This window comes from Euphorbia lathyris, chromosome 1 (genome assembly GCF_963576675.1).
Source record: "Euphorbia lathyris chromosome 1, ddEupLath1.1, whole genome shotgun sequence".
Taxonomy (NCBI): Eukaryota; Viridiplantae; Streptophyta; class Magnoliopsida; order Malpighiales; family Euphorbiaceae; genus Euphorbia; species Euphorbia lathyris.
In genome coordinates, this window is record NC_088910.1 from 80,518,030 (window position 1) to 80,529,795 (window position 11,766).

Below are 11,766 nucleotides of genomic sequence, written 5' to 3' on the forward strand. Positions count from 1 at the left end.
ATATTTCTACAGACGTAGCTTTAATGGGTCTGAATCTGATAACACTATGCTAATTTTTTTTTGGATAAATTCTAAAAACAATCCATGTGGTTTAGTGTTGTTCAAAAAAAATCCATGTGGTTTGTTTTTACCAAAAAACAAGAGCGTATTTTACACCGTTACCCAAAAAGGGGAAAATGGTTTAACACCGTTAAAAATACTGATATGGCAAGGGATAAAATTGGAAAAACGATTTTTTTTTTTATTAATTTTTATCTTCTTCTTCAAATTAAACCCAAAATCCGTTTCTTCTTCCCCTGCGATGGGTCGACTTCTTTTTCTCCTCCCTGCCGAAATCCGTTTCTGCCACTGCCGCCTCTCTCCTTCTTCAATTTCTTCTTCTTCCTTGCCGCGTCGATGTCTTCCACCTGCTGCTGATTTATCATTTTCTTTCTCTCCGTCTATAAATAGCAACCCTGCTTTCTTCTTCTCCTTCACCAAAACAAAACCAGAGCTTTTAAACTTACAGAAAATAACAACATATCATTCGAAAATGGCTTCCGCTGCAATTTCATCATCTGCATCTACCAACTACACAAAACTCAATCTTTCAACTCCAAATTCTCTCCAATTATCTTCTCAATCTCGGATTTCCTTCAATTCTAATTTCTCAAAATCAAGTTTTCCCCTTAAGAAAACTCTCTCCAAATCTTCTCCGATCAAGGCAGCCATATCCGCCGCCGTTTATGTTAACACCCAGAGCTACTACGAGCTGCTAGGCATATCGGAGAGTGATTCAATACAAGAGATAAAAAAAGGCATACAGGCAACTAGCAAGGAAATACCATCCCGATGTATCGCCGGCGGAGAAAAAAGAGGAGCACACGAAACTGTTCCTTCAGAACCTGAAGCTTATGAAACTCTGTCTGATCCAAAAAGCAGAGCTTCATATGACAGAGACATGGCGAGTGGTTTGGGTTTGCACGCTAATTTCACGGCGAGATCGCGGCGATGCGAACAGGGAATGGGTGATATGAACGACTGGGAACAGAGATGGCAATCTCAGCTCTCTGAGTTGATCAGGAAAAGTAATTCTAATCGAAGAAGAAGAAGAAAAAGAAGATAAAAATTAATAAAAAAATAAAAAAAATAATAAAAAACGTTTTCCAACTTTACCTCTTGCCACATCAGCACTTTTAACGGTGTTAAGTAATTTTTCGTTTTTCGAGTAACGGTGTAAAACACGTTCATTTTTTTTTGATAAAAACAAACCATAGGAGTTTCTTTTGAACAACACAAAACCACAGGGTTTTTTTTGGAATTTACCATTCTTTTTTCTATGTTTCTGCTGATTGGGTATGTGGGTTTTGCCAATTGCAACACCTCCTTTAACAGTTATATATATATATATATATATATATATATACCAACACAAATTTGATAAACCTAAAGTTGCAAAATGTTTACATAGATAGAGAAAGAAATGACCTAGAGACGAAGAAACAGTTAGAGAGATGTACTTTTTTTTGGGGAGAGATGATCTATAAAAATGGAGAAGGAGAAGAAAGAGAAGGGTAAAATTGGTATAAAATCTTTGAGAAAGAGGGAAGAGAGAGATAACATGTTAAAATGGTGAGTCAAAAGTCACAAATAGTGGTTAATGGTCACAAATAGTGGTCAAGGGTCACAGTGACCACCGATGTTACAAAGTGTAAAGTTTAATGGTGGGAAGAAATGAAGTTCAGTAGTCACAGTGTGAAAATGGATAAAGTTCAGTAGCCATGGGTATAACTTACCCAATTAATGTGTGGGGTTAGGAAAAGGATATTAGATGATCCCATTTGATCTACATCTATTTGAAGACTAGTAAAGCTGAATATTGAGTGTTTTTATTTATTTTATTCTAGTTTCTTCACAGCAGAATTCACATGATTTCCCTTTTCTTCTGCATTTGGACACCTCGTATATTAGCAAGCTAATTGGCACTGAGATAAATGAGACATTTCCTCTCGATTTTAATCTGTTTAGCTGGTTTTTAACTGAAAAATACTTCAATTAAAATTCTAAAGTTCATAAGCTGAGAAATATATTTCAACTTTTTGTTTTTGGAACACATAATCATGAACTCCAATATTGATGTAATTGTAATTACATACGGAACTTACACCTAATATTTATGCTGACAACTTCAAATTAATTTGTTATTTCTGTCTTTCTTAAAGATGAATTGAAACAATTTGACTACTAATTTATAGTTTCTTTTATTTTCATTTTAAAAAAGCTTGATATGTTTTAATATATAGTTCTGTGACTATAAATACTCAAATTTCTTTGGAAATTTTAATGACTAAAGCCGAATAACTACATTAACCTAGAAAACACCCTCCATAAACTTGCTTTAAGTGACTTATTGACTCTCTAAAATTAACCTAAACTTAACTTACACAAACCATGTGCTTTGATGAATCTATTCTATGAATCAATAGAATAGGACATTAAAAATGTAGTTGGTGTTCACTTTTCTAGACTAAGTGTGGAGGCTAAGGATATATTCAACAAAAAAATAAAAATAAAAATAAATTCTCCCCATTAGATTTGTTAAGTATATATTTTTAAAGTTTAAAAAGACTGATCTTAACGAACTGATACTAAAAAAATTCTCATGAAGTAATTAACCAAGAAGACCCCTAAATGTAAAAACTGGAAAATGTGCATATTTGAGAAAAATTATGAAAGATAATTTAATAAAGCTGAGAAAGTAGGCATAAATAAATCACTAAGCAGACGAGAAAACATATTGTTGGCAATTGGTAAAAGGGAGTTCTGCTAAAGCAAACAGGATCTCTGACTCCTTTCCTTTCCCCTCTCCTTTATTTATTCCCAATTCCATCTTCCGCAACCCAAGTTGAAGTCCAAATTCACCTTGTTATCTGCTAAACATGGCATAAGATTAGCATTCTCCAAAAACAAAATTATTATGTTTTACTACTTCATTTACCCATCAAAGAACATGCCAAACAAATTCTCTGCTTGTTAGTAAATTACGGACATTGAATTCATGGTAGTATTCTATACCCATCAAGTTAAAGATCATTAACGTACTTTTATGCCTTGATATCAAGTTTTTCTGACAGCTCAGCTGCCACAGCATCAATGAACTCCTCGGTATTCAGATAATGCTCTCGAGAAAGCCTACACACATCACATGCATTATAGTCATGAAACTGGAACAACATATTAATAAAAATACAGCATAAATCATGCATCAATAATTATTAATATACAGTTAACAGGGGCTTACTTTGGTCCATGAATAATCAATGCAAGATCTTTGGTCATCTTGCCAGCCTCTACTACTCCAACACAAGCTTCTTCAAGCTTCTGGGTGAAATCCAAGAGTCTAGCATTGTCATCCAACTTGGCCCTGTCAACAAGGGAACCTTTAGATTCTCATTCACTCACCTTGGAAGATATTTCCAAGTACCTACTGCATATGTTCCCAGTAATAAGAATATACCTGTGTGCAAGACCTCTGGACCAAGCAAATATAGAAGCTATACTGTTTGTGCTGGTTTCACCACCTTTCTGATGAACCCTGTAATGTCGAGTAACTGTACCATGAGCTGCCTCTGCTTCAATGGTCTTTCCATCTGGGCAAACCTGCAATCGTAAAAAGACTCTGAAAGTTGTGAATGAGATAAGGTAATTCTACTATCAGATAAAGGATCAAGTTGACCTCTCAACTTGCCTCAAAATGAACTTTGAACATCAATTTGGCATATTTGGTCAAATTAGTCCATAAGACGTGTCAGCATCAAAATTGAAGATTTGAAAAACTAATAATCGTATTTTGACATCATTTTTGACTAATTTGACGAACCGCCAAGTTCTGGACTAAATTGACAAACTTCATTTTGGAATAATTCTATGAGCAGAGTTGAAGAACCAAATTTACTCTTTATCCACATACAACTATACCCACTAAAATTTTGATGTATGGTTTTGACTGAAAGAAAAGATGTTAGATTATTTAATTATCTGCACCAAAATGAAAATCCCTCTACAAAAATATTGCAAGAGAACTATCGAACTTCTGAAACAAGAGACTATCACAAACACCCGCAGTATACAAAATGATTTTATGTTCTGAGATTTACCAGTACTGATGTCATCAACCCAAGGGATCCAAAACCTACAAAATTCCAGCCAAAGTTACTTGTGCAACTTTTACTATTAAGAAGTGCATATACGAGCTAAGAAGTTCAGTTTTCAACTGCAAGCCTTCCTGTAACACATACCTTGGGCTAAGAAATCACTCTGCACATCTCCATCATAGTTCTTGCATGCCCACACATAACCACCATCACTCTTGAGAGCATAAGCCACCATATCATCAATGAGCCGGTGTTCATACCTTCCAATCGACATGTAAGTTAATTATAGACACTAGCATAAGCATCATTTCCCATCATGTCCTACCAAGGATCTCTAATTACTCACCATATTCCAGCAGCTTCAAACTTTGATTTCCAGTTGGCCTCATATACTTCCTGAAAGATGTCTTTGAACCTTCATTGAATAAATTGAACAATAGTTACATCAAACCGTGAAAAGGCGATGCCAAAATCAATTGACAGCGAGTTTACATTTGGAGAAAGTATTAGGGTTACTAAAGTGGTATACCTTCCATCATATTTCTTAAGGATGGTGTTTTTTGTGCTAAGATAAAGTGGCCATTTTTTCTGATAAGCAGTGTTCATAGAGGCTTCAGCAAAGGCTCGAATAGACTGCACTTCCAAGACAAACATGATTGGAGAAATCAGTGACATTAACCTTCTCATATAAAAAGATCAAGAATTTTGCAGAATCATACTTCATCGGTGTTATACATGGATAATGCCACTCCCCCAGCACCTGTGAAGTTATAAACCTCTAACTCTGTCTTCTCGTCCTGTCCTTCGGGTACTGCAGAATGACTTATTATGACGAATAACAAAAAAGAAAAAAGTGCATATACTAAAATTAGAGAATTTTTACATACTTCAAATGTAGAAACAATGAGAGAAAATAAACTCACCAAACACCAATTTAAGCTTGCCAGGTCCTTTAATAACAGCATCAGTTGCCCGATATTGATCACCAAAAGCATGTCTTCCGATGCAAATTGGTTTTGTCCAACCTTAAAGCAGCAAGGATCAGTTGGCTCTTACCCACTACTGGAAGTGAAAAACTACACGTTAAGCAAAACTAGAAATACCTGGAACAAGCTTAGGAACATTCTTGCACATGATTGGCTCTCTGAAAACAGTGCCTACAGAAAAAAACAAACCATAGTAACAAAATGTGAGCCTACTATTTATATTTTCAGGTGGGTGTCCAATATATACTAAGAGTCAATGACAAACAAATGCTGGCTGACCATTTAAAATATTCCTTATTGTCCCATTTGGACTCTTCCACATCTGCTTCAAGCTAAACTCCTTGACACGAGCTTCATCTGCGATCAGTCATCTACTTGTTATCTTGTGTACTTTTTGAGAAGAATATTGATGTGGACATGAAATGAGTTTATGCATATAAACATTTACCAATGAATGCATACCTGGAGTTATTGTTGCACACTTGATTGCTACATTGTACCTGACATGAAATTGCAGAACTCAGATTGCAAACTTATTCAACATATCACTGAACTTTGAAATCTCCATCCAAAGGAATAACAGCAGACTTAAACAAGCGAGAAGGAAAAATTACAGAAAGAAAACACACACACACACACATATATATAGATATATACACACTTTTTTCCATCAACTTTCAAATCTCATTGGTCATATTCAATAGAAAGCATAACAGAATACATAATGACCAATCTATAATACTTTTGTCACACAAGTATTTAAGTATCAAGTCAAACACTAGGACTTCAAAAACCTGTATTGTAGTGAGGTAGGGTGGCTTAAGATGTGTATTGAATACTAAAGACAGGAGAATACACAATTTCACTCTTTGAAGCGCTCTGCATAAAGCACTTTTCAGTGATCTACTTACTTAAGAGTAGCTTCTGCACTTTCAACTGTAACTTTATCATCAGTGGCATCACGGTGAGGAAGACCAAGGTCATAGTACTTTATGTCCAACTCCAAAAAGGGGAAAATAAGCTGAACACATGTGTAGAAAACAATGAAGCAATTAGCAACAACCTTTGACAAGAGCAATTAGAAGAAGAAAATTCCCCAACACAAAAAAGTAGATCACCTTATCCTTGATGGATTTCCAGAAAATCCGAGTCATTTCATCTCCTGCATCACCAATTGGACAATAAAGAAAAGACTATTGAAATGTTGAATCATATAACAAGTTTGACATGGCTTTTGTTAAAGTACTTCAAAATGAAATAAAGTTGCAGCAATCGTTTTAGATTGCCATGGTTTTGCATCATGAGAAGATATATAGCAATGCATCTATACGTCATGCAAGGTAACATATGCAATATCATTCATCAAACAAGTGAAGTTCATTCCAATCAGTCAAAGTCCTTTTGTCATATTCTGGATACCATCAAGTATATCGATTCATGCATCTGACGAGCTAAAAGCTAAAGAGGTAGTTGTTCATTTTCCCAAATTCACTTCGTTAAAAATTACAAAGAATCGAAAAATGTTGTGATCCTTGCAATCCATTGAATAAATACGTTTAAGAACAAAAAAAAGAAAAATATCCAACAACGAATTGTATTACTTTCTTCCATTATCAATTAATAGCATCAAATTTAATATATTAATATAGTCTTTATAAGACAATCCACTCGAGTCAAAATAATTATTAAAATCAATATACAGCAATCGAAAATGCATATATGTGATTACTGCCGTCTGTCAAGTCAAAACAAATTAAAGCAACTAATTCTGAACTTATGTAACCAGATCCTAGGACCAACAGCATCAACCAACACGTCTATTCAAGCAATAGATCATCATATTGGGGATCTGAAAAGTAATTTTCAGATCAAAGCTGGATCTCAGATGATGGGTCATTCTCCATGGAAAAGGACACTAGAGCTCTTTTTTGTACTTGAGGTATTAAAAACAGTTTTATTAGTGTGAAATCTGTATATCTTTTACCAAATGAAAATATCTATATGCAGAACAAATCTTTAAGCGGCGAGGACCCACCAGCTTTTTGGAAGAAGATAAAGATCCAAACATAAGTAATCCAAAACTACTTTTTAAGTATCAAAGATGAGGAATCCGTTTGAGCCAGACTGAAAAACTATTATGAAACTAAAGAAGTGATCCATTTGTGTATTACACCGGTTTTTAACCAATCAAATCAAAATCTATAAATTAGAATCATTAACATAAAATTAAAAGGAGGAGAAAAAATAATAAATCAGCTGAAAATGATGAGATCAAGTAAGCATAAGAACATCAAACGTCAAAGGAAAATCTCACCATCCATCTCAACGATGGGATTGGCAACCTTGATCTTATCAAAAGCCATGAGTTGATGCTATTTTCTTGGAAATGAGATTTTAGAATAGGAGAGGAAGCGTCTTCCGTCTCCAATTCTGAGTGTAGAAGAGTATATAGGAAAGAAGAGAAGGGTAGGTGGAAGTTGGAAGTGAATGTGGAATGGGGACGGCTATATATGAATAGAATGACTTTGTTTTGCTTTTGCTTTTGCCTTGCTAATTGCCATGTATAAATCGGGAGGTGCTTATGTAGTCCATCCAATTTTATTAGGGAAAATTATAAATCAGGGCCAATTTTAAAGTTATTTATATGTTTAGCCTAATTTTTCAATTTATTACATATTTAGACACTTTAATCTTATTTGGATAAAAATGTCTTTATATTTCTCATTCTTCCTTTACTGCAGTTAGAGAAAATCGCATAATTGGCTCTCGTTTCCCTCTTCCATTCTTCTTGTCGGTTTCCCTCTTCTCTTCTTTTCTTTCTCTTCATTTTCTACAACAATCGACATACGAGTTACAGTCAATCAAAACTTTGTTCATCCAACATTCCAATTCAAAAATCATGTAAGTATTGTGTTGATCCTTATCTACATTTTCAATTTCAAGTTCATAGAATATTGTAAGATGATGGATACTTGATGTATATGTCAAATGCAAATGAAATTAGCTTAGTTAACAGTAATGTCGAACCTAGAAAATCCAATGGAACTCGCATTGTCGTTGAAAATTGCATATATCAGTACGTCTCTGCATTTCCCGACACTTGTCTCATTGAAATGTTGTGACCTAACGCGACAATGGAGAAAGTGATTTCAATATTATCGCGTTATATTATAACGCGACAAACGTCAGTAGCCAACAGACTATCCTGCTGATTAAAATATTGTCTCGTTATATCATAACGCGACAATACCTGTTGTTTAAAATTTGTTTGTTAATTTGTGTTTTTTTTTGTGAAATGCAGAAGTATGTCGACTGGAACTGTTCCATGTATGCTATCGTGACACAAACATTGAAAAATCGTTCGAGATATTATGACATACGTGGACGGTTAATCGAAGTTGTTCCGTTTTTGCAACTAACACTGATTTGCAAAAGTTAAAAGAGAAACTTTACACTTCAATAGGTTTTAATGCAACCTCATTTGATCTACATATGGTCCCGAAGAAACACGAAGAAAATTCATGTCAAGATGTGAGTGCATCAGCAGATCTTCCGGTCACTGATAGAGAACGTCGCCAGAGAAAACCATCCCTTCTAGCACTGAGGATGATAAGAGACTGGAAAAACATTAAAATCCACATGAATTTCGGTGGAGAATAAATGCGCAAATTTTAAGCAAGCTTTAGAGCTAATAGATCATTGTAAACAAATTTTGGACGAAAGAATGTTACTTTAACAAAGTCTAGAGATTTGGATCCTCTCCCGTTCATGAAAAACAGGAGAGAACGTGTTAACTAAATCCTAACACTTCTTTATACATCAAGAGTTAGGATTAAAAGTTTATAATATTTGAATGCTTTATCTTTTTTTTGTGGAAAAGGGAAGGAAAAGAAAACAAAGAGCCTGAAAGCCTAGTCAGGGATTAGCTTGGGGAAGCTAACCCCCACCACATCATCCCTAAGAAGAGAATTAAGATAAATAGGAGGATGGGAAAGGATAGTGACGCCCATCCTGCAATCATGCCCAGCAGTCGTCATACGATCAGCAACCCGGTTCTGCTCTCTAAAGATATGACTGGAGCTAATGAAATCAAAAGAAGAGCAAAACCTACTAATACCTTTGATAAGATTATGGCTATTTAGACAAATATCATTTTTTCTGGAAATCATTTCGATAGCCTCAAGGTTATCAGATTCAACAATCAGATTTTTCAAACCCAGATTCAATGCGAGTTTAAGGCCAGAAAAGATCCCCCAAAGTTCTGCCAAAAAGGATGAACCTAAACCAATAATCTGAGTAAACCCAGATATCCAGGCACCCCCCATCATCCCTCATAACACCTCCTGCCGCAATCCTACCATCCTTCAGACAAGATCCATCTGTATTCAATTTCACCACACCTTCCCTAGGCCTGCACCAACCAATGAGATGAACAACCTTCTTCTAGGCAGCTCCTGCTAGAGAATCTCCTTTGAAGCTATCATTAATGTTGACCATTTTTTCTGAGAACAACTCAATCAAGTTAGGAAAAGAAACAATTTTCTTCTCAAAGATTTCTTCATTCCTCCACTTCCAAATCCGGTAACAAACCAAAGCAAAGAAAATATCACCATGCTCAAGGATACCCAACAACTTCCCACTAACTCCATCTATAAACCAATCCTGATCGGAGTGAGCTAAGAAAGTGGGAAGAAGGTTGTGAGGGAGAACTTTCCTCCACACCTCTTTACTCCTATCACAGTCCCTAAGAGCATGGCAAATAGTTTCCACATGCCCTCTGCATCTACTGCAAGCACCTGAGTCCACCAGATGCCGTCTATTTCTATCCGAGTTAGTGAGCAGCCTATTTTTAACAGCAAGCCACAGGAAGCTCCTAATACGGTAAGGAATTTTCAAAGCCCAAATGATCTTCCAAACGTCAGAGTGAGGATCCGAACCATTAAGGTTGAAAGCCTCAAAGGCAGACTTGCAGGAATACGCCCCGTTGTTTGACAATGCCCAACAATGACTATCCCTATCTTCCTCTCTATTACTTATCTTAACCCCTCTAATTCTAAGGAGAGTATCTAGGTTCAAAAAGGACTCAAATTTAGCCCAAATCCAATCCCCTTCAGAATCCACCACATCAGCGATCTTCCAATTTCGAATGTTACTAGGCGGCGGGGATCTACACACCTCTAATAAGGATTTGCCTCCAATCCAGGTATCATTCCAGAAGCTGATGGACTTCCCATAATAAATAATACTTATTCTCTTTTAATCTAAAAAAAATACTTATTCTCTTTTAATGTAAAAAAATACTTAATTCTTTTTTCTTATATCCGTCACTAGTTAATTCAAACAATATTTTTATTTTTTTTGTTTTACGATCTATAAAGTGAAAATCTCCATTCTCGTTCTTTAAAATTTTGAATTTTTAATGAACACTCAATGACTTTTTTTTTTAATTTCTCGAGTAGTATGAAAAATAATATTTTAGAAAATATTCAACAGTCGTGGATTGAAAATTTTGATTTTGATCACCATTAAACAAACTAAGGTAGATGAACCATTTGTTTAAAAATTAATGAGTAAATTACACCAATGGTCACTGAACTTTGCTTTTTTTTTAATGGTATGACTACTAAATTTTAAAACTTAACATAAAAGTCACCCAACTTGACATTTTTTAACACCCATGGCAGTGTCTCTTCTTCTTGGGGCTTCCTCGCCTCCTTACGTCGTATGTCTTTTCCTTCATCATTTCTTCGTGGTATAAAGGTAGCATATAGAGAAATAAAATTAGTCGGATTCATACGACAATAGTCTATAAAACACATAACATCCTCATCATCTTCAATTGGTGCTACTCTTCCAAGAACTTTGTTTGGACCGTATACCGAGTGCATGGACATATGTAGATCAAATGAGGTTGCATCAACACCTACTGAAGTGTGAAGTTTCTCTTTTAACTTTTGCAAATCGGTGTTAGTTGCAAAATGGAACAACTTCGATTGACCGTCCACGTAAGTCATAATATCTCGAACGATTCTCCAATATCCGTGCCACGATAGCATATATGAAACACTTCCAGTCGACATATTTATGCATTTCACAAAAAAAAAACACAAATTAACAAACAATACGCGACAACACGACAATATTTTAAACAACAGGTATTGCCGCGTTATGATGTAACGCGACAATGCAACAATATTTTAAATAGCAAGTATTGTCGCGTTATGATATAACGCGACAACACGACAATTTTATGGCTCATGGAGTTTGTCGCGTTATAATATAACGCGATAATATTGAAATCACTTCTCTATTATCGCGCTAGGTTACAACATTTCAACGCGACAAGTGTCGGGAATTGCAGAGACATACTCGTTTACGCCATTTTCAACGACGAGTTCCTATGGTTTTTTTGGGTTCGATATTACTGTTAACTAAGCTAATTTCATTTGCATTTGACATACACATCAAGTATCCATCATCTTACAATATTTTATGAACTTGAAATTGAAATGTAGGTAAGGATCAACACAAGACTTACATGATTTTTGAATTGGAATGTTTGATGAACAAAGCTTCGATTGAATCTAACTCGTATGTTCGATTGTTGTAGAAAATGAAGAGAAAGAAAAGAAGGGAAGAGGGAAACC

General features: G+C 35.3%; 1 protein-coding gene and 1 pseudogene across 2 annotated transcripts; one reads left to right on the forward strand and one right to left on the reverse strand.

The window, feature by feature from the left end:
• The first annotated feature begins 446 nt into the window (after positions 1 to 446).
• LOC136203216 (chaperone protein dnaJ 20, chloroplastic-like) lies at positions 447 to 1,130 on the forward strand (annotated as a pseudogene).
• A 1,520-nt stretch (positions 1,131 to 2,650) lies between these two features.
• Positions 2,651 to 7,670, reverse strand: LOC136203202 (isocitrate dehydrogenase [NADP]). 2 transcript variants are annotated; one of them, XM_065994302.1, is made up of 16 exons: positions 7,434 to 7,670; positions 6,238 to 6,281; positions 6,031 to 6,140; positions 5,582 to 5,619; positions 5,399 to 5,476; positions 5,237 to 5,290; positions 5,057 to 5,158; positions 4,853 to 4,944; positions 4,663 to 4,766; positions 4,480 to 4,548; positions 4,278 to 4,393; positions 4,137 to 4,171; positions 3,497 to 3,639; positions 3,281 to 3,403; positions 3,082 to 3,171; positions 2,651 to 2,909 (listed from the first exon to the last, which is right to left on the reverse strand). In XM_065994302.1, the coding sequence occupies exons 1-15, from the start codon at positions 7,480 to 7,482 to the stop codon at positions 3,084 to 3,086; spliced, it is 1,245 nt and encodes a 414-aa protein (XP_065850374.1). In that variant the 5' UTR covers positions 7,483 to 7,670; the 3' UTR covers positions 2,651 to 2,909; positions 3,082 to 3,083. The 2 variants fall into 2 exon arrangements, with proteins under 2 accessions (XP_065850374.1, XP_065850380.1); XM_065994308.1 differs by having other exon boundaries at positions 2,651 to 2,912.
• Between the last annotated feature and the right edge of the window lie 4,096 nt (positions 7,671 to 11,766).

Excerpts from the sequence above, each read along its gene's own strand:
- LOC136203202 (XM_065994302.1), bottom strand. The coding sequence starts at position 7,482 with ATGGCTTTTGATAAGATCAAGGTTGCCAATCCCATCGTTGAGATGGAT. Across the intron at positions 3,640-4,136 it reads GGTTGATGACATCAGTACTG|GTTTGCCCAGATGGAAAGAC; the intron begins GTAAATCTCAGA and ends TTACGATTGCAG. Across the intron at positions 3,172-3,280 it reads TTGATTATTCATGGACCAAA|GCTTTCTCGAGAGCATTATC; the intron begins GTAAGCCCCTGT and ends TGATGTGTGTAG.